This window comes from Ammodytes marinus, assembly GCF_949987685.1.
Source record: "Ammodytes marinus genome assembly, chromosome: 4".
Classification (NCBI taxonomy): domain Eukaryota; kingdom Metazoa; phylum Chordata; class Actinopteri; order Uranoscopiformes; family Ammodytidae; genus Ammodytes; species Ammodytes marinus.
In genome coordinates, this window is record NC_137233.1 from 32,135,514 (window position 1) to 32,158,998 (window position 23,485).

The 23,485-nt window shown below is 41.9% G+C and overlaps 1 protein-coding gene across 1 annotated transcript; it reads left to right on the plus strand.

Moving 5' to 3' along the window:
- Positions 1–573: 573 nt before the first annotated feature.
- Positions 574–14,295, plus strand: wnt7aa (wingless-type MMTV integration site family, member 7Aa). The gene is made up of 4 exons (XM_080025527.1): positions 574–881; positions 1,719–1,945; positions 4,935–5,206; positions 12,034–14,295. Exons 1-4 carry the CDS (start codon positions 811–813, stop codon positions 12,511–12,513), a joined length of 1,050 nt encoding a protein of 349 aa, XP_079881653.1. The 5' UTR covers positions 574–810; the 3' UTR covers positions 12,514–14,295.
- The last annotated feature ends 9,190 nt before the right edge of the window (positions 14,296–23,485 follow it).

The following is a 23,485-nucleotide window of genomic DNA, read 5'->3' on the forward strand; positions in this document are numbered from 1 at the left end:
TTTTGTCTTGAATGATGATGATAGAATTATTATATAGGCTACTAAGAATAACATGTGTGGCCCATAGTAAGAATGTTCTGTAAACTAACTGCAGGCTCTGCAAATGTAAACGAATCCCCTTCTCCCCATAAACTGCATAGTGCACCTTTACTTGATGTAGCCTATATAGGCCTAATTGAAGTGCTATCACATACAATGAACTTAGAGGGGGGTCGGAACATGTTACATTGCACCGGTGGGAGGGGCGTTTATTGTCGGAAAATAAAATAAAGTGGCGGTAGTTAGTGCATCATGGTCTGGTTGTGTCAGTCAGACATCAAACGAGCCAGTGTCCGCGGCACGTTGTAGCCTACTGCGCATACTGATACGGATGATCAGAGCGTATACCTGCAGAATGTGTTGAGCGGCTCAGAGGCACATCCTCCGCACTGAACACGCCCTTATAGGAAAGGTAGACACACGCACACACATATTCGCAAACACACATACTCACACACACTCTGTCTGATCAGTCAAGAGGAGCCGAACGCGCTGCTTTACCTGGGGGGGAAAACAACAGCCCCAATGCTCCAGCACGGGCTCCCAACAGCAGCAGCAGCAGCAGCAGCAGCGGAGCCAGGCTACCAGATGAACTCAGGACGAGTGGAGTCCCGCAGACTGTGGTTTGTACCTAGGAGGAGCGCGGTTATTGTCCCCGTGTGCAGCGCGGAACACCTGGCCGCCCCGTGGGACTTGCTCTAGAGGAATACTAAGCGGGTTGGTTGCAGCGGCATTACAAGCATTGATCCACCGGCTTAGGGGCTGAGCACCATGAGTAGGAAGACTCGGCGCTGGATTTTCCATTTTTTCTTGTGCCTTGGAATATTGTATCTAAAAATTGGGTGAGTTGTATTATTTATTTATTTTTGGATGGGTGGGATGTCAATGTTGAGAAGAGTATAGCTTATACCTGAAAAACATAGCTTAACATACCTTACTAAAGAAATGTAACAAGTCTATTAGGCTACAATACCAGGCCTACTTCAGTAAAAGTAGCCTACAAAAAGTGTCCGCTTTTAAAGTTTCACCAAGGTATTTTAGCATCAAGAGTATCATTGTGTGTGTAGGCTATAGGGCATTTGCACATTTGTTCATTAAGGATTAAATAGCCTAGGCTGTTTGTTAATTTTTATTGATTGTTTGCTGGTTATTTTTCTAATGATTCAAAGGAAGAGCAACACATTTGAGAAGCTGGAAGAACCAGGACATTATTGTAATTGTGTGAAAATGGTTTTTGATGTTTAACTTTGCATGCACATTTTATCAAATGGCACTATTTATGTGATATTTCTAGTTAAGCCTTTATATGAAGTCATTTCTCTTGTGGTGTTGTTGGCAGATAGCCTATTTGTATTTTCCTTATGTTGTTTTACAGGCCTTTTAGGCATTTTGTCTGTGAATTTGGGCTATAATACATTTTGATTGATTGATTGATAAAACAATAATAAAAAGGCCCCAGAAGTGAGGTTTTAGGGTACTATCTGACTGTTTTGCCCAGTTTATTCACTTTGCATTAGTACATCCAAAAGAAGTTATTACACACGTGATAAAATTTTTTTTTTTTTTTTTTTTTTTCATATTATAGTTCCTAGCAGAAACTGCCTCATAGTTTAAGAACACCTGCAGAATCCGATAGTAAAAAATGCCACATTCTAACCAACCTGTCGCCTCCACCGCAGCGGTCTCTCATCGGTGGTGGCACTGGGCGCGAGCATCATCTGTAATAAGATCCCGGGCCTGGCCCCCCGGCAGCGGACCATCTGTCAGAGCCGACCCGATGCCATCATAGTGATCGGAGAGGGCGTTCAGATGGGCATCAACGAGTGTCAGTTCCAGTTCAGACACGGCCGCTGGAACTGCTCGGCCCTGGGCGAGAGGACCGTGTTTGGCAAAGAGCTCAGAGTGGGTATGTAGCGCTGCACTTTGATTTGTATGCACCAAGGAAAAACTTCAAACATATTTACTTATTGCTGTATAATACTATTATTAGCCTATATATTTTTTTGTCTCATTGAATTCATTTTATTCCCATACATGGGTTCTGTGATGGCCTTAAAGTCAATTCTATCTTTGCACCTAATTATCATTGCATCATATTCCAATGGGAGTTTTAATAGCCTATCAATATTTAAATGTAATTGAACTATCTACTATGATTGTTGTTAGAGCTCCACTTCCTCACTGAGCTCTTCTTCCATAGTGCCATAGAGAAGACATTGTCTAGACATGTCAGCGTGACTTGATCATGGTAACTGTGCTCATAAGATTGTTTCTAACTAATAAAATAGTTATTACTGAGAAATAAGCTGGTTGGTATTTGAAATAGCTGCATAATAGCACAGCAACAGCCTGATAATTGTGTGTTTCCTGCACACACAAGTAGACAACACAGCATCTTTTGTTGATGCGTTGTTGTGTGTTATCTTAGTAAAGTGTATAGGCCTACTGGAAGTCGCAGAAAAAGTCCTGAAAGTCGCTACAATTTGTCCAAAAACGGCCTCCCCCCACACACACCACCACCAAACCCAAAAAAAGATAGGCATTCCTCGGAGGTATACTCGACCTCTGACACTTTGACGAATGTCTGTACGTCTGAAGCATCTGCTCTTGCTGGGAAAATAAGCCCCAGATTTGATCCTGTGTGTGTGTGTGTGTGTGTGTGTGTGTGTGTGTGTGTGTGTGTGTGTGTGTGTGTGTGTGTGTGTGTGTGTGTGTGTGTGTGTGTGTGTGTGTGTGGAATAAGGCTGGAGGGCGATTGCTCGCTCCCAAAGACAGCACAGGACTGCGGAAATAAGTGGAGAATCGCATTTAACGCTGGTGCAGTTTTTTTTTTGGCTGCTGCTGCGTTAGATATCCATTGAGTTCTCCCCTGTCTATCTAACAGCATAGATCCAGAGCTCACAGGTGTCATGTGTCATTAAGGATTAGGGCTCATGTCTTGTTTGAGCCTTTCATTCATGCCGACCGCTGCACTGTACTCCACTGCCTCATATTAGGCTATTTCATACTGCCTGAGACTATTGTTGTGGCATTAGATAAGGTATGAATCATATCATTTTTCGAGGGGTTCCTTAAGTTGGTGAAGTCTACTCCGATTGTGTGGCTAATGATCTGACATCAGGCAGCTTCTATCTGATCATTCCAGAGTGCTGTATCCTGAACACACACTATAGCCTACAAGCTCCTAGAAACATGTAGTGGAGTCAAAAGTACAGTTGTTGTTGTCTTGGAAATGCAGTGAGTGAAGTCATACGTTTTTTTTCCCCCCCAAAAAAAGCAGATGCTCATGTCAAGTAGTGATATTTCTAAAATGTTCTTAAGTTCAATCAGTACTCAAGTTAAATTGACTTTGTTAATGTCCACCATGGCTCTTTATCCACTGTCAGCTAAACCCCCCCCCCCCCCTCCCCTTATGTTCATAAAATACTTTTCCCCCAAAAGCGTCAAGTTCAGACAAGTACTTAGTTCTAGGTTTACAAAATTACCTCCAGGTTCTGCAGCTTTTTTGGCAGGGGACCGTTTTTCTTCCTTTTTTTTCTAGATGGAGTGATGGTAGACCATTGCTCCAGGGAAGAGCTACACTCTTTATGCATATCAGCACAAAACAAGCTCATTTTAAGCATTGCAGAATCACAAATTTTGCCCAAATTTAAAGGAGAATTCCAGGTTCGAGGCTGCCCCGCACTGAGCCTGCCTGAGTCCATTGTTTTCTTTCAGCAGACTGGAACACTGATACCTGACAGAATACATCAATCTGGGATTGGCGTTGGCAGTGATGCAGCGATGTACAGTATTTTGGCATTGGGAACCAAGTTTTTCTACTTGAAGTAACTCAGCCAGGGTTCTGACTGTAAAGGCACATCAGAGCTGCTTTAACATTTCAGCTTTACATATTTGATGCCAGGATGCTTCTGTGTTTTAAGGTTCTGCACGTTGACATGTCTGATTTTTTCGTCCAAATCAGTGAATATCTCCTCACAATCTGCTACATGTCCATACTGGGGGGAGAAAAATCCATTGTTAATACACACTCTGTAAATGGGTATTTTGCTAGCTACGGTGGTTCAATCCGAGACCCCTTGTTTGCATACAAGTACACACGCATATTAACACCAGAGTCCCCCCCCCCCCCAGCACACACACAGGTAGCGGGGTTGTGAGGGGATATTCACGGATTTTGACAAAAAAATATTTAGACAACGAGCATTCTCCGGAATCAGTGACTCCACCTTTAAATGTCTGTTTAAAATGTTTGAATGGCGGTCAAATTGACGATTATGACTTTATTGAAGCATTTTTTCTGCAACTAATGATCATTTTTTGGATACTCTCCACTTGAACTATCTGTATTTTAATTTAAAAAAGGCAGTTGACCTGAAGCACTGAGATTTATGGAGTGGAAAATCCATCCATTTAGGGAGGCTGTGCATGCCTCTCAGGTTCACCTCTGCAGGGTGGATCCCGAGAGTGACGGCGGCTGGGACAAGGGCCAAAAAAAGATGCCTTAACATTTTACGTTTCTGGTCTCAAAGTTTAATTTACTTCAATGACACTCTTAGATTGGCAGAGTGGTCGGGCTGCTGCGGCTTTTTTACTCACGGCTCGTCATAAGTATGGTTACTAGTGTCCTCAAGCAGTGGCTGTTCTCCTGTTCCTCTCCACACTGCAGCTCCGTTATACTTTGGGCCAGATTCAGATTATCCCGAGGTTTATCTGTGTTGAGAGAGTTTGATGAATGAATTGGACTTGGCGCAGGCTCACGTATTTTTATGATGTGGTTTGAGGGCAGCTATGCCAGGTATGTAAGGAGGAGGCTTGACAGTGCCTGAAATAGTGAACCCTGTTGAGGGGCTATTGTGATTAACAAATGTATTTTTCTTTTTAATCACCTGCAGGCAGTAAGGAGGCAGCGTTCACCTATGCTATCATCGCGGCCGGGGTGGCCCACGCAGTCACCGCTGCCTGCACCCAGGGCAGCCTGAGTGGCTGCAGCTGTGACAAGGAGAAGCAGGGCTTCTACAACCAGGAGGAGGGCTGGAGGTGGGGCGGCTGCTCAGCAGACGTGCTCTTCGGCCTGGGCTTCTCCAAGGTCTTTGTGGACGCACGGGAGATCAAGCAGAACGCCAGGACTCTCATGAATTTACACAACAACGAAGTGGGACGCAAGGTATGTTTGTGTTATTCTCTAGTCTAATGGTTTTCATTTACTGGTTCTTTGACAGAAAAAAATGAAAATCCACTTTTTTCCATTAAACACTAAAGGCTAGTTTCCACTGAGCTGTGCAATTTTGTTCGGTGCAGCTTGGCAGCCATTTATTTGGGTTTCCACTGTCAAGAGTTGGAGTTTTTTGTCAACCTTACATTGGGATATGAAGCCGTTCTTAAGGTTCCAAAAGGGTGGAGCTACACAATGCAGTCCGTTGATTGGTCTACAGTCATCATTTCCGTTAGAGAGACCTGTGAAGTCACCTCTGCAAGAGAAGAGTATTGTTTTTAGAGAACAAATTCGACTCCCAGCTATAATAAACATGTTTATTGTGTGGCGTTTTTCCTATTCATTGACTTTATCAGCCGGCTACACTGTGTCCTACTGCTACGATGTCATGTTTGTTACGTAGCTGCCGCAGCCAGCTCAGTTTTGCAGGCCCAACCCTTATACTGTATATACTCTGACCGCGGCTATCGACATCCGGCATAAACCATCCTTACCAAGTAAGGGTGTGATGGCAGTGGAAATACAAGCCCAACCTAGGGTGACCGTGCTCTGACGAACAGAACTGTGCTGCTTAGTTGAAACAAGGCATATGACTTAACCATGGGGACAAAGTGAAACAAATCCATAGTGATTAAGCCTCTACAGTTAGGGCAAACCCTAGAGATGGTTGCTTTCTGTCACAGGGCTGACACTAGGGGTGCACTGATCGAACAATTTCTCTTCTGATTGAACAATTACCATTCAAACACCAGAAGGATGTTTTTTTGGGTCAAATCACGGCCGAGACCTGATCTGGTGACGCACATAGTAAGGGAAAAACATTCACACCTACAGTCCAGTCAGTGTTTTCTGTTCAGGGCTAAACACTGGGCAGCTAAATCAGGCAGCATTAAATGCTGTGTAGTAGTGAAGGGCTGATGTTGAACATGGGACTTCAAGTATATGAGACTGTCTGTTGCGACACAGATGCTGCTGTAGCTTCAGGTGATATAAAAGCTGAGTGTGTTAGACTATTCTGAAATGTGTTAACTGTCATCCGAAAATAATTATTCATAAGAAAGCGTCACAAATACAGGACATTCTTGTCTATGGCCGAGACAACTTTGAATCGTGTTATCTTCTTATTTTTCTGTTCACTGATCCATATTCTCATTTGTTACGTTGGCTTCCAATTTTTTCGACACTAGTCTTCTTGACTTGGCACAAGAACTTATTTCAATGCAACTTTGTCTACCTTGTTGATTTACTCACAACTCATGAGTTATTATAAAAAAATTATTGACAGTATAATCGGCTGATATTTATACCACCATAGACGATGTATCGTGATTTATTGGGAGACTGTGGGATTGGCAGTCGAATTGGACCCTCCGATTGAATTGTTGCATAGTCGGCTATTCCCGTTCACCTGTTGTCTGGTCAGTGATTTAGACCAGGGAGATTACATCAGATCTGTCAAATTGCTGAGATTAGACCACTACAACAACCAGAAACATCTATAACTGGTATCAAAGTAATCGAAAAGGACGGACATATGAGAATAGACATACATGCACAGATGTATAGAAGATATCCTATCATTCAACCCTGCTTAGTTTGTAAAAATGGAAATTATTTTACTTTATTTTCTTACTCTGTCAATGTGGCCTATGAGGCATTGATTAGCTGTTGGGTCGGATTTCGGTAGTGTTATGTGACCACAGTCCCTTGTTAAAATTACACAGTGAGAGAGTACAAGTGAGAGTTCATGCACGGCTAAAAATAAAGTCAAATCAGGAGCCACTGAGGACAACATGTGTTCAGATCCTACACGAATAACAAGAGATAGCCTAAGATTCACCGTGAGGCGGACCCAGGACCCAGGAACCAGACTCTGATGTTGTTTATAGCAGTGGACAGATGCAGGGAGCCAAATGACAGATCAATAGAAACTGCACTACTATCTACTTAATGGCCCCACAAGAAAAGACATCTATCGGGAAAAAGGCCACAGCAGACACAGGATAGATCAGTGGAAGGCTGAGGTAAGCTTCTAAAAATAAGTGCGCTAAAAAAGTTTCTCCAGTTGAAAGGTTACTTAAACAGGTCTGCAGTTCAAGTGTCCTGAACATTCAATTAAGTGGAAGTAGATTGATAGTACAGATTATTTTGAAAACATTCTAACAGCCGTCTAGCTGAAACAATACTCTTTAGAAGTGGAAGTGGTAGGCGTACGCTGGCTGAGAGGTAATGGCTCTCCATTTTGTCTCATTATCTCTTGAGGAGAGCATGTGTCAATATGGTTTGAAGGTCACCCATTCTGAAAGTGCACTTTTATATGTTTCAACATTAGTATGGGTCCCCGATGTGTCAAGAGACTCACAAAGAAATATCCCCTTATGATGTCCCCCCATTACCAACCTATCTTAGCACTGCCTCTAAATCATAGATAGTATATAATATGGATGTAGTATCCGTGCTGACCTCAGTTATTCACACGGCATCCAATAATCCTGGTTTATGCGCGTTGCCATCTTGGGAGATTTTTACTCCGCCTCACGTCGGGGGGAGGGAGATACGCCCATCTAGCTGACGTGTACCTCCGAGGCAAAGTGAGGGACAACGGGCGGAGAGCTGTCACTCAAGAGATTGCGCCAATACATTTTAACCTCCAAAAGAATAAAAACTAGCCTGCTAGAAAAAAATTCACCCCCCTCAGTGTTGTCATGGAGATATGAACTAAACATACAGACTAGAATGGTTTTGTGGACCAGGCTGTAAATTAGCCTGGCTCCGCCCGCCCGCCTACTTCCGGCCAAATTTCATTTTCCCTTCAGTAGTCAGTCTGGGTGTGCAGTGCATTTTCCCAGTTCTCCGGAGAATCTACAATCGTCCAATCAGCGAACAGAGCGAGTGGCTGAGAACGATGACGTCGAAGTCGCGCTCCAGTTTCAGTTGAATGCTGCGTTCCTTTATACTCGGAAGAAGGAGATTTCCGACTTGGTAGTTCCGAGTTCCGACCCGTCTGTGTTCCAGTGCATCTGCTCGCGAAAGTATGGACGCCTAAAACCTTTCTCGTCCAAATAACTAAACGTTAGGCTCTAACAAGTTACTGTTGCCAGGTACCGGTAGATTCATAGACTACAATATGTAGTGAAGTAGGACATTTCCGAGTTCCCTGTCCAACTGGAACGCACCGTCAGAAGCCGGCTCATGACACACGTGACGACCAAACGTGATGCGATTGGTTGGCTAATCCAGAGTGGCACTGGGCAGATCCAATAGTTTTAAACTTCGACAGACACCCGCCTCCAAGTGAGTGAACGTTTGCCAATTACAGCACATCCAGACCTTCTGTACAAATGAAATGAAGTACGATGGTCTGGTTGGACCAGGCTAGCTGTAAATAGGTTTAATAAGACTTTGAAAACGGCCTGTCTAACAAGTGAGTCAAAGAAAAATTGCTCAGTCTTGGTACCACCCCCAGTGGCCACCGGAAGGTACTACAATTTTGGTCACTTCCTTATTGGATGCTGGTAAAAGTCTGAGGTTTGGGGCTTGCTCTAAACTAACTGGTATTTAGATTCAAACCGGCAGTTAAGATTCAGGACCAATCAGAGCAGACTGGGATTTTGGAAGGCGGGGCTTAAAGAGACAGGCTTTAAAACGGAGCGTTTCAGACAGAGGCTAACAAGAGGATATTCAGCAATCGCAGTGTGAGAAATATAAGGGTTTTATTGGACACTAACCATGAAAACAGTTTCTAGTAGACACCCAAATTACAGTTTTTAACCTGAAAATGAGCATAAGAAAATATGAGAAAATGAACATAAAATATGAAAATACTGTATATGGCGATGCGGAAACTGTGATTTATAGATATAGATATGTCAGTTACTACAATGCCCATCCCAATGCAAGATGTTTCCCACATTTCTGTTTATCTTTGTGGAAATTCCTCAATGTGTACCACTTTATATGAGAGAAAGGATTGTGGAAATGCGTGTTGAGAGGGCTGTGCATGGACACATTAAGGAAGGAGTGTTATGTGACCGCAGTCCCTACCAAGTAAGGGAAGCTGCATGTTTGGCATCAGTCCCTATGTGATACAGTGTGTGAATCTCTTAATATACCCTTACTAAAGCGATACCTCTGTAATTATTGTAGTAAGGCTTTCATGTTAAATCTGAGATGATGTCAGTGTGTGTTTTGAGCGCCAAACCTTCAGATTTCTTGAGAAGAACAAACAATAGTGTGGAAGGTGCCACAGGAGGCTTACAGGGGGTTCTGTAAGACAAACAATGGAAGCTTGGTTGAAATCTCACTTCACTGAACTCTGTGAATTAAATGCTTGATAGGTCTCGGGGGGGGCATGACCACACTAAGCAGGATGCATCCAAGGCTTTCCACAATTACCCAAAGAGACTCCAGAGAGTCTGAGGCCGCATGGCAGTGGAATAATTAAAAAGCAGGGTGAGGCTCCTCTGATGCCAGTGAGGGTTCCCACCCGGTGAGAGAGAGAGAGAGAAGGGTTGGCTTATGTCACTCAGCCCAATGCACACAAGAGAATACGCCCGGCAGTCAGGTCTGCCAATCACACCCAAAGGTTCCACTCCAATCCTGAAAAGGTTGCCTCTGCGCAAGCGATAGCCAAAGCCAGAGGCTTTGTGTTTTTCAGGTTGTCCATTTGCCATTTTCTCGTGAGCAAAATGTCTAGTTAGTGAAAAATGAAAAACCACAAAGCGCTTTGAGGGATTTTCTTCAAACTTTGCGCACATGTCCACTCTGACTCAGGGATGAACTGATTACAATTTTAAGGTCAAAGGTCAAGGTCACTGTGACCTAATGCCTCATGGAGGCAATATCTCAAGAACGCTTTGAGGGATTTTCATCAGATTTGGCACAAACTCACACTTTGATCAGAGGATACACTGATTACATTTTGGAGTTCAAAGGTCAAGGTCACTGTGACCTCTGGTATTGTGAACGCAATATTTATTTCTATAACATTTGATGAATGTTTTGAGAGATTTTCTTTGGTGAAAGGATGGCCTAGAGGGAAAAGGTGTTCGATCCCCGGCACCGGACAGGATGGTTTTATTTATAAAACTAGTGGTGGCTGGTATGACATCTACGTTGCCCATCTCCACCATTGTGTCTTTGACCAAGACACTTAACCCCAAACTCCTCCACGGGCGACGTAATGGCTGACCCTGCGCTCTGACCCCCTCCGAAGTGTGGGAACTTAAGAGAGGATATGCGAAAAACTAATTTCGATGTACCTTGTGTAAATTGACAAATAAAGAAACTTATATAACTTTATAACTTGACTGATTTAGATGTAAGAGGGAAAGTTTACGAAGAAATCCGACGCTTGTCTTTTAGAACACTGAACAACGGAAAATCATGAAGTCAGAGAGTTTCCATGCTTGTGTACAAGTATGTTCCTTCCTTGAGAGTGTTGTTGGAGGCTCATCTTGTAAAGGAATGGCACATACATTGCTAGTAGCCATAGGGTGACACACTGTAGCAGCTCTGAGATGTCTGGAATGCTCACGTTCATTTGGAATGCTCGAAAACTTTTGTCTCAACCTGTTGAGCTATCCATGCAATATGTTAGGAGTATTTCTGTGCACCCCTGCTCATTATCGAAGGACAGGAACAAACAAACGATAAGTTGTGTGTGAAGTTAGAACTTCTTGGCTTTAATCTTTCAACAGTGCAAAACATCTTGGATCTACACAGTCTATTAGATGGAACTGCGATATATGTTTAGTTTGATATTAAAGGTCCTGTAGGAGCCACTTCCAATGTGTAAGTATGCTCCGTGTGGTTTGACTCCCGGGTGACCTGGTTGACGCGCTGTGTTGTTATTTCCCAATGTTTGTACCATGTCGCTGCGTGAAGCAATGAATGAACCAAGCGATCGTCTCCGGTTTGCAACCTGTTTATTTGCTCACCATGACACCAATTAGGCCTACTGTACATGTGAATACGGAATACGTTCGTATAGTTCCTCAGTGATAACAACAAGTGTAACAATTGAGCTTCTAGCGGTCAAAAACCGTATGCCCTTCCGGGGTCAAACAACAAACAACCCATGAAGTGACACACCTTTTATACCTGTGCCCTAGGCAATAGGGCAGTGACACCTGGTGTACAACACATGACATGACTACATATTGACACCAAAAAATGGCAGGTCCCATATTAATCCTATTATCAGGTTCAAAATTGTAACTTGGGTTTCTACTATCAATGGTGTAGTGTCCAAAAAAAACGTTTTATTTCTCACAGTGCGATTTCTGAATCTCCTCTTTTCAGCCTCTGTCTGAAACGCATCGTTTAAGAGCCTCTCTCTTTAAGCCCCGCCTTCCAAAAAGCCCAGTCTGCTCTGAATGGACCTGAATCTAACTGCTAGTTGGCTATATATCAGCCAGTTAGATTCAACTGTATCTGGGGATGTGCCTATCACAGGTGGAGGTAGTGCTAGGATAGGTTAGTAATGAGGGGGTGTGACTTCTCCCCTTATGACGTCACAAGGGGAGATACATCTGACTGAGGTTTTTAAACTCAGGTTTTCAGAAAAGTGGAGGTGGAGAAGAAGAGAAAAGGTTGTTTTTTCTCATACTTTAGGAGTCTCTAGTAGTCACACCAGGGACCCATATTAATGTTGAATTTTGCACAATAAGTGACCTTCAAAGAAGTAGACATGTGTGCATATATTCTTTAACTTTTCACACTTTTCAGTTTGAAACGTTGAAACCCTGCTTCATCAGAGCTCTTTCTCCATGTCTTAGGTTCTAGAGAAGGGCATGCGTCTGGAGTGCAAGTGTCACGGTGTGTCGGGATCCTGCACCACCAAGACGTGCTGGACCACGCTCCCCAAGTTCCGCCAGCTGGGATACATGCTCAAGGACAAGTACAACCAGGCCGTGCATGTGGAGCCGGTGCGAGCCAGCCGCAACAAGCGCCCCACCTTCCTGAAGATCAAGAAACTCCACTCCTACCGCAAGCCCATGGACAATGAGCTGGTCTACATCGAGAGGTCGCCCAACTACTGCGAGGCGGACCCGCTGACCGGCAGCATGGGAACGCAGGGTCGCCTGTGCAACAAGACGGCTCCGCAGCCCAACAGCTGCGACCTGATGTGCTGCGGCCGAGGATATAACACGCACCAGTACTCGCGCGTTTGGCAGTGCAACTGCAAGTTCCTGTGGTGCTGCTACGTCAAATGCAACACCTGCAGTGAAAGGACAGAGGTGTACACCTGTAAATAGAAATGTGTATTGGACCTGTACATAGGCGCACAGCAAGACTGGAGTGTGGGGTGAATGTGTATGTGTGTGTGTGTGCGTATGTGCGTGTGTGTGTGTGTGTTGTGTATGTCAGAAAAAGCTGTTCTCTGTGGCTGACACACAAAAGGGCAGAGTGATTGCCTTGCTATTTTGGCAATCATGAAACCGGTTCCTCGTACGTGTGGATTTAACTGATGCCAATGGACATCTGCCATGACACTGGACTCTGTTTTATCTATTTTTTTTTCATTTAAATGCCATTTCATGCCTAAGGCTTGACTTCTTTCAAGAGCATACTTTTCTATTGGCATGACTCACCACAAACAGTAACAGTTTTGTTTTTCTGCAACTAATAATTTATTCCATAAGAAAACTACTGATGATATAGAAACTTCACTGCTGGCTAAATCTGGCAATATTTTAGGTTGGTGTAGTACATGCCTGGCCTTTTAGTAAACAAATAATATTCAAGTGCACTTAAAAGCAGAAAGAATTGTTACACTTTTTTTTTTTTTTTTGACAAGACAATTACACACTGGATCTGAAAGCTGAAACGGTCAGAACTGAACTGGACTGAATGACCGGGCAGCTTATGAAGCATTAAGCCTAGCAGAGAAACATTAAACTACTGATCCTGGACTCGGTTTGATAGTATTGTTTTCTACTTGTTTCTGTCCCCTTCCCCTCACAGTTTGCTGCTAGTTGTCTGGAAAGTTATGGAGTTTGTGATTGAGCAGCCATATTGACTCCTCAAGCTATGTTGACGCCACAAGGATCAAACTCGAGCTTCCAGACATACATTCCCCCTAAAGTTGGTTGATAGAATATATTTTGTAAGAGATTATTTTTATATAATATTTTTTTAATTTATTTTCTTTATCTATGTAAGATATTTCCCCCTAGCATTTCTAACTGTTCAGTTACTGAGTTTGCTGAAAGAAAATGACCCACTGAAACACTGTTTTAAAAATGTCCCTTGTTCCTCAGCAGCAGAATATAATTATGTTATACTTAAACATGCTCTATTGTGATTTGTAATGCATTCGGAACATTATCTCACTTGCCTTGCATCCTGTAGATATAGCTACATTCCTGACATAACCTCCACGCTAGCTGCTGTTCCCTGAGCGTTAGCTTGTGTGACTCAGCGCTTTCTCTTCTACAGGGTTGCTTTCGTCTGTCTTACTAAAAATGTGAAGAGTGTTTTTGTGGTTACAATACAGACATATTTGAACTACAACTATACATATTCAAAGATAATCAAGTATCTACCACAGCAATTGCCATTTTAATGCGATCCTTGTTAGTTTAAACAAAGTTAAACAACGATTTAGTTGTTAGCATACGAAAATGCTTTTATAAAATATAACAATGCAGAAGTTGTGATTTCGATCATGAAATAGAAAAAGACCAATGATGCAATCCCAACTCGTTATACTTGACAGTTTTTGATGCGTGGTGGTTATACAAGCATTTTTCAGCTGGTACTAATAAGTAAAAGTTTGACAACAGCCCTTCAAATGAAAGGTACCTTTACCATGGAAACTACTAGTGACCATGACAGTACAGTATCACGACGGGTCGATTATAAATAGAACTGTAACATGCCTTCATTATAGGAGGTTGCATTACATAGTTATGGGTCCAGAAATCATGCAGTGTCTTCAAATATCTCTTGTTTGCTTATTATAACAAGAGTTTCTAGTCAATGCTGACTCATTACACATTTAAGTCTGTTGTTGTATATGATTTAACTGATGACCCAACTGCAAAGTGCTCTTAAATCAGTGGCTGTTTTTGACCTATATTTGATGATAAACCATATTGTCTTTTCATTCGTCTTTGGTAAATAAATGTCTCAGAAATGAACAGAAGGTCATTTTTGTATTTGATGCACATTTTTTTTAAAGTCTTATTGCTGGGATGGATGGAAGAGTGCAGGCGTGATGGAGGGTGTCAGGGCAGTGTGTGAGGCACACAGCGAGCGGTGGGAGTGCGAAGCTGCCGGTTGATGGATTACTCTGACATCTGCTTCATTCACTCCTCAACGACGTCGCCACAACAACCACACTGTGCCCCCCAAAAATGCTCCCGCGGTCCCAATCGAGAGGCCAGACTTTCCCATTAACAAAATGGTAACCATGCAAAACCCAGATAAAATTTGGATGCTATTTATTTTGTGGAAATGGCAAATGGGGACGAAAGCGGGGAGGGGTGCTTTTACAATTGCGAAGGGGATGATGTCAAGAAGGGATTTCAATCCGAAGCAATAGAAAAGGTCTTAACTCCCCGGAATAATCGGCACAAAACATTCCTGGGCTAAACTTTGCCTTCAATAGAGTGACGCTCTGAAAAGGCAGCTGGCCAAACAGAATCGGTTAGAGTAACACCAATGGCTCTGTCACTGAGAACCCAACAACATTATCCCAGTATCTCACACTGCACTGGCTGCTCTCAAATAATGTGGCTTCCAACTCATTTCGTCATCATGAAATACTCTCAATCACAGATGGGAGAACTGATAGCTAAATATGCCTTTCAGCTCTTATGTTATCATCTAATAATATAGTCATAGCTATTTCTATATCTGTTACATTTGTTGCACGTCCCAATAAGGCATCTTCTCATAAAGGCTTCATGTTGATTTCATTTAGAAATGCTGTACACTGTCGTTCTGTCATAGGCAATTATGTAGCACAACATTTGTTCTGAAAAATATCTGGCTCGTGGAGGTCAAAAATGTATTCTTGAGTTTTGCAGATTCATATAGTGTTATACAATAAAACTCTTCACCATTCAATATTATAATGAAAATCAGCTGAATTTGGCCCAATGGTTTCCAAGTATCACTGCAATTGTTCTTTCATCCTCATAGTACTTTCTGAAGTGCCATGTTATCTTACCTTGGTACAACTAACATTATTTCTGATTAATGAATTGGTAAAATCCCAACATAAAATTACAATATAATGACAATTATAACACCTCAACATAGGAGCATGAAGCATTACTAAGTAGCCTTCATCATGGAGCACCAGCACTGAGAGTTTATTATGCTTGCCTATGGATCCAGAGTCTATTAAAGATCCACAAGGTGGCGGTTTATTGGCCTATATCTAATGGATATCTGCTGACCTGGCGTAGTCAAATGATAGTGAGACTTACGATTAAGTCGCAGTGCGGAAATCTCACTTGTATGATGAGCATATAGACTGTAAAAAGGACGGTGACTCTGTAAACTAGCCCGGAAGCTACTGCTAATTACAATCTCAGTTACATTCATCCACACCAGCTCATATTACCTGTCAATGTAGCTGTCAACAGATCATGCATTGATGTGATAGTCCAAAATGTTCGATGGTCAGTCTAATTCAAATTGGCTGCGTTTGCTGGATCTGCTTCATCTCTTTGTTTGTTGCTGAAGCTGCCTCTTACATCCTCCAAACTGAAAAAAGCTGAAATATATACTGTATTCATGCAGAGCCTTACTTCTTTTCAGATCAGATCAGCGTCTTCTTGCCTGAGAAGCTGAATGTTTGGTCTTCCATAGCAAATTAACACTGGGAGCCTGCACCTAGCGTGGCTTGTGCAGGTAGAGATTGTGACAGAGCGTTGGTTATCGAAGACGGGGGCTGAAGGGGGTGCTGCTTAATAACTATCATTAAAGCGGTATCTATACCTAGAGAGTGAGGCCCAATCAGGGTCCAGGTAAATATCTTCTCTGACAAACAATGACGTTGTAGCTGAGGTATGAGCTGGAAATCAGGTACACATACTTCTGGAAAACCAAAGGGGTGTGATGTAGCTTTTAATTGAAGGATTCATAAATCAAACATTTCATATTGCATGCTTAATGTACGATAAATAATAATTGCTTTAAGACATGGTTGAGCACTGAATGGCGTCTTATTTGTTGGTTAAATAAGTCCATGGTTGGTACATGCCAGATAATGATATACAGTAGTATATTGCCTAGAGCTGAATCAAAGCAAATGCCATTAGATTGTTTTTTAAGGTGCTCTGCATACATTCTTGCACAGCTTAAGGCAATTTAGGTGTCTTCTTTAAAGGTTAGGTTCACCAAAAAAAAAAAAAAACATTTGACACCTACAGTACCTCTCGTGGCAGATGTTTTGTTTTATTTGATCACCTATTCAGATTTGAGTTGGAGTTGAATTGAAATACAACATTTAGGAAACTAAGGTGAGCTGGGAAGAAAAACAGCAGGCATTGTTGGCAGATTCGATTCATGCCAAAAACAGAGTTGCAAACCTCCCATTGGTCCATAGTTATTTTTTTTCTTTTTTCAGGAGATTGTGTTTATACCCATCCAAACTATTTTTTTAAGAGAGAGAAAGATGTATGGAGTAAGAGGACAGAGAGAGGGAGGGGTATAGAGCAGGGGCGTTTCTAGGCTTCTGAGACATCCGGGGCTTAGCGCAAGAGGGAATAGGATAGTGCGCACGCGAAGCGCGCACGGCAATTTTTTTTGCTTACTTTATTGCGCATGCACATTTTTTTCAGAATGCTTTACCTAAATAAACAAAATAGTCAGTTTATTATAGCTTTAAATAGCTACCTGACTGCTGCTTATCCCCAGACATCTAAAGTTCTATTCAAGTTATTTCAGAGTAAAATGAATACTAGTGAGACAGACCTTACATTACCCATATCAGAGGTGTCAAACTCATTTTCACAAAGGGCCACTCTATGATGAAATGATAATCACACTAAGGGCCGACATGGAGTTTACTGACATGCCTTCTTTTTAATCCAAAAAGTAAAAACAACATACCTATGAATATATTACAACCTGCGTACAGGGTCATAGGCTAGGTTTCTTTTCAACATTTTGGGGGACTAATTATAGGTGGGGGGTATAGGGGTGCCCCCCCAGAAATTGTTGAGCGTCGAACACTTAATTTCCTGTATTCTGGTGGATTTTTATTCATCTATCTGTGCCTTTTCTGCATAATTTTATAGTGGAAATATTTTTTTTTCTGTGAAGGAAAGACAACATTCAGGTTCCTAAAGAATCAGCTATAATAGAATAATGCAGTAAGGCTCTAAGGCATCGTGCATTTTCCAAAACTTATTTACTTCGAAACTGCAAATTCAAAACACATCACATGTTTAGGGTATTTTTTTTTAGGAATCATGACTCAGCACCAGTGTTAACTATATATGACGCTTAACATTGGTAATGAAATGACAGCCACCATTGGAAATGAAAAGGGTGGGCAGCTAGCTAGTTAGCTAAATTGTAACTTAAGGCAAAAGTTGGAAACAAATCATGTTAGCATTCATCCTTAGACACTTGACACAATCAATCATCAATAGGAGCATGCTCTTTAGCCTCATAGATTGGCCTATTTACAGCCCACAGAAAACTGACATATTTTCTTCAATGCAAGTTCATCAATTCATGGCTTAAAATCTTGAGCAGTAGAACAGAAATTCCTAGCAGTAAACTACGCAAGAGTCCTAACCAATGGGAGCATGTGCGACGTGCGGATATGGCACAGGCTCTGCATGCAGCAAAATATAATTAAAAAAAAAATTATAACTTTTTTTTTTTTTACAAAAAATATTCGGGCTAATCAAATTAGATCCGGGGCTTTAGCCCTGAATAAAACAGCCCAGTGACGCCACTGGTATAGAGGACGGGGAGAACAAGATAGAGAAGGGGGACAGGGGAGGAAAAAGAGGGAGGAAAGGAGAAGAGTAGAAGAGTAGAGGTAGGAATTACAGGAGAGGTAGGGACAAATAGCATTACAAGTATAAATTCAAATAAAAGTGATTTAAATTAGATTTAAATTGAAGGGGAAAAATCTATTTCTGTTTTTTTTTGTTTCTTTGTTCTTTTTACTTCTGATACTTAAGTACATTGTAATACCTGACATGTGCTCTTGATACTCATGAAGATTTAATCTAAGCTACTTTAAGACTTTTACTCAAGTGATTTTACTTACAGGTGACTTTAACTTTTATCAGAGTCGTTTTCCCCGCAAAATATCTTTACTTTTATTCAAGTATAGTATGTTCTTTATACACCACTGGGCTTACCCAACCCCTATCTAGTGTCCTGAATGACATCCATTTTCCCACTTGTTATGATTTCATTGCTAATCTAACCTGAACGAAGGTGTCACAATGAGGACGCGATGCTCACGTGATATTCGTGAGAAAAACACATTACGCTAAAACAACATAGCACTCTGTATTTAAAGGATTATATATGTGTCTAATGTTGCAGTCACGCCAACTACTTGCCTTCATTTTTCCATCCGAAGCTCCAACACAGATGTAGGCCTATGCGTGGAGCGGGGAATGAGATCTCGTCATGCAAGCTGTGCTTTGGTTACGCACCGAGACATAGAGCCTATGCAGGAGGTCCCAGGGCCCGCCTTTGTTTCCTATGTTGATTGACAGGCAGCTTAATCCCACATATGCCAAAGGATATAACATCTAGATGCACTTAATTACACTTTTTTCTGCCTCTCTCCTGTAGGCCTTTCTTTCTACCACGTGTGTGGCGTCATCTGTGTATCTGAAATTACACTCACACGTATATGAAACAAAAACGATTACAAGTGATTCGGTTGCTTGTGTTAGCTTGCACTTTGTACCAGTTTAGGTATAAGAGTATCACACTGTCATTAGACTGTTTAAAGTGCTGGGGGAAACTAAATTATGAGTTGTCCCTGCAAAAGGTTTACATCAGGCACTACACCCTACCTGCTACCTGTTTGACTGTAAAAAATGTGTGAAGAATGCATTTAATGACACATGTGCAGTGCACCGTATGAAGCGTTGCACTACTGCACATGATGGGAGGTATGCGCCGGTAGCCACGCATTACAGACATGAAAAAAAAGAAGAAGAAAAGCAACGAAGCGTGCATCGAATACACAGACTACTTCCTGCTTCACGCCCAGCCGGCTATCATCACCCCCCCCCCCCCTTACCCCCAATTAAAAGGATGTAAAAAGTTCTTGAAGCATATAGAGCCATTAAATGACGGGAAGAAATAAACGGTGATGTCTAAAGCCTGGAGCAGAGTAGTAGTGTAAAGTGAAAGCATTCAAATCCCATATCCTGTCTTAGTTTTTACTGCATGAACTGCTCTGATTAATTATGGCAGCAATCTTTCTTTATGGGGAGGGTGAGGGGGGGGGGGGGGGGGGAAGCAGGTATACGCTTCAAGTGACGCATAAATTCCTGTGTAGAATTTGCTCCTTCTTTCGATGGTTTCATCACCTCGCTCCATTCACAGTTGATTTAGGCCCAGGAATGTTGGTGGATCATTCCCGCAGCAGCAGCAGAATACGGGCAGCTGGGGGGGGGGGGATCTACAAGTAAGTTGTGACATTCGTTTTGCTAAAATACGTTTGAGTAATGAACCGCCGCGATGACAGACTAATGCTATATCAATAAATCCCCAAAACAATTCTCTCCGCTCTTTCTCTCTTCAAATGCTCTGCACGATGAATGAGAAAAGCCTTTATGGGAAAACTCCTGTTGCACAATCGCGGCGCACAGCATTCAAGCTACAATAGCGATAGTGACGTTTCTCTGTCGACCCATGTTGCTGATGAGGATGCGCATAAAGGAAAAAAGTAGGCTATACTTTGTTTACTTAAAGTAAGTAAGTGGTTACGAGGAACTTATAAGTCTAATTTTTCCTCTGATGATCATAAATGACCTGTGACAGCAAATAATACCATCAGTGCAAAGAAAGCTGTTTTTATATAGTTTTTATTAATGCCTTTGGTCTGGTCACACACCCAGTCCGATGTACGGCTTGAGCATGCAGGCTCTATGGTCACATATTCGTATGGGTCGCAGATTTCAGTGTAGCGCAGCAACACGATTTGAGTAGTCCATCCCTCCAGATAAGGGAAGGGGAGACTTGTTTTGACACCATAGTGGCTGATTCTGGGGCAGGACCATCAAAGAAAATTCAATGAAGAACAACTAAAAGCTAAAAGGGAGAGTGATAGACGGGCGAAAACGAGAGTTATCCTTGGTCAGGCTTTCACCAGGTCGAGAGGATTACGGGATCGTAAAAGCTTCAATACCGGCCCTGAATTGATACCTCTTCCTACTAGACAGGTTCTTTATATGTCAATTTCATTCGATGTTTAAGCAATATCACACTTGTGGTCGCAATGTTGTCGCTTTATATCATCGCTGCTGTGATTCGGTCGTAGGTACGAGTGCTGAAGACAAACACAGCAGCGCTGATATAAAGCGACAACATTGCGACCTCGAGTGTGATACTGCTTTTATACAGCAGTTTTACAACTTACATTCATAAGTTAAATAAAAAATTGATCTTTGATCATTTTAGAATGTATTTGCTTCTGTCATCACAAATAGTCGGAGCGGAGGGCGTTGCCAAGCAACATGTATACAAGTTAACGGAGTGAACTAGTCCTGCAGTGTTTACTCCTAAGTGAATGAACGGTACTAAAACAAAGTTGACTTTGCTTCATAATCATCAAATGACCATTACTTACCTGTAATAGTCAATATTTACAAAAACATAAACACATTACCTCATCGTGATCCAACCTGCCGTCTCTCGTTCATTCGCTCTCTGTGAAGGCACTGAATCTTTCGGCTAGTGTACCACTCACCACTCTCACGTAGCAAAAAAGATTACACGCCCTCAACACTTTCAACATGGACATGGACTATATTTTGTCATAATCACTTGACGCTGGCACCGGCCATGCTGGAAAAGAGCTTTACGACAGCTGCCGTTGTAAAAATAGGAAACCTACCACTTTGGTCCAAAGGGGCCGCTATAGTTTACAAAGTTCCTCGTAGCACCTTTAAAGGTCACATAGGGGAGAATGCCCTGAGTTGTGCCTAGAAAACAGTGGAAGAAATTGGAAATGTGACCACTTATTTAAGAAGAGCCATCCATTTGACTCATCCTGCAAAGAAGGGAGACACAAGGAATAAGATATAAGCACATTTAAGCTAAAAAAAAACTGTGTTTTGCCTTTAAAAGTAACATTTCCATGATCAATGTTTTTTGATTATTGTGTCTGAACAATTATAGACAAGTTTGACAACATTGACACATGTTTTAGTGCTTTAGTATGCTACACTTTGAGTCTATACAGTTAGCACGATATCAGCCCTTAACTGCTGCATCATGCTAATTATCCAAAATTCTGGGGTTGGGGTGATTTGTGCCAAAGGGCCTAGGTGAGTTATAAGTAAGCAAAATGTATTTATAAAAGCACATTTATAACAGTTTGCACTGTCCAAAGTGCTGTACATAGTGCAGTCAGTAGGTAAACAATGAAGGTAAAATAACAATAACAAAAATAAAAGACATTAAGCCCAGACATCCACATATAAAAAAAGATAGTAGTGCAGAGGTAAGATAGTTAATGGGGAGGAAAAGCCAGGGTGTACATATGGGTTTTGAGCCTTGATTTAAAGGCAGAAATGGAGGAGGAATCACATCTGTCAGGTGGCAGTTGGTTCCACAAGCACGGAGCAGCTAGTGCAAAGTACATTTCTGAGAGTTGTCCCATTGGCATGGCTGTATATTTTGGTCACCAAAAATAAATTGATCGTCTACAGTAGCTCAGAAGAGACTGACATCTCCATTCCACTTAACGACACCACTGACAAGAGTTCAGATGGCCAGAAAGATGATGATGGTGACTTTGTCATTGTGAGCTTTGCAGGTAAAACCATCTAGATCTGCTAGGCCTTATTTGAGAAAAGTGACCTTCAATCTTTGTAAAATATTTACCTTAAATAAACCTTAAATAAGTAATTGTCTTATGGATTTGTCTTGCATTACAGTTTATGAGATATATATCAATGGCACAATTTACCCCATGGTATTCTCTCTTGTGGCACAACTTACACCACACCGGGGGCAAGTTGTGCCACAAGACAACTTTTTTTCCGAAAGCTATATTTCTTAAGCAGTTTATTCCAGATTCAAAGTTTGTATTGCCAGGGATGCACAACATCCTGAAATATATGTAAATATTTGAGTTGGAGACATAACTGTAAAGTAAAAGTAAAATCACTTTGAGTAAAAAGTGGCACATCTCACCCCACTCTCCCCTATTATGCTTGTATTCAGAAACTGTTTTCATGGTGTGGTGTCCAAAGTAAACCCTTTATATTTCTCACAGTGCCATTGCTGAATTTCCTCTTTTCAGCTTCTGTTTGAAACGCCCTGTTTAAGTGCCTTTCTCTTTAAGCCACGCCTTCCAAAATGTCTTCTCTGATATGCCCTAAAGCTAACTGCTGGTTTGAATCTAACTGCCAGTTACATTCAGGGGGATCTAGAGTTGTGCTTTTCAAAGATGGAGGTAGTGCTAAGTTAGGATGGTAATGTGGGGGTGTGGGCGTGGCTTCTCCCCTTATGACATCATTACAATTGATATACGTACATTGCCCATTATAAGAACATTGATTAAAGATGCTTTATGTCAAGTTTACAAAAAACATAATTCTAGAAGTTCTTGAACTTGATGGTGATTCATTCTAGTGGTTATTATGGAAGCAGCAGTTTGGTTCAGAATCAAGTGTTTCATTTACCAGACGCAGACTCCAGACCAGCCTCGGTTACAAGTGATCAGACTCCTAATCAGGCCCGGTTCTAGAAAGTCAGACTTGGGGGGGCCCGTAGAAATTTTGGGGGGGCACACTGGGCAGGGAGACCGAAGATGCGAGCGCGCGCAGAGCGCGCGAGCCGAAATTTTTTGCCCTCGTAAGATCTCTGCGTCTGCTTTTTGGCACATTTACTGTGAATTGTGTAGAACACAATATGCAAATAAACGTTGAGTGTTGCTGTGTGGGAAATTTGATTATTGCATGTTTTTTTTCTCCAAAATGTTTATGAATAACATATAATATACATTATATACAACATAATGTGTATATATATAAAATAAATGATTGTGATGTA

Coding starts and splice junctions, on each gene's coding strand:
- wnt7aa (XM_080025527.1), top strand. CDS start 811: ATGAGTAGGAAGACTCGGCGCTGGATTTTCCATTTTTTCTTGTGCCTT. Junction 1,946..4,934: donor TGGCAAAGAGCTCAGAGTGG/GTATGTAGCGCT, acceptor AATCACCTGCAG/GCAGTAAGGAGGCAGCGTTC. Junction 5,207..12,033: donor ACAACGAAGTGGGACGCAAG/GTATGTTTGTGT, acceptor TCCATGTCTTAG/GTTCTAGAGAAGGGCATGCG.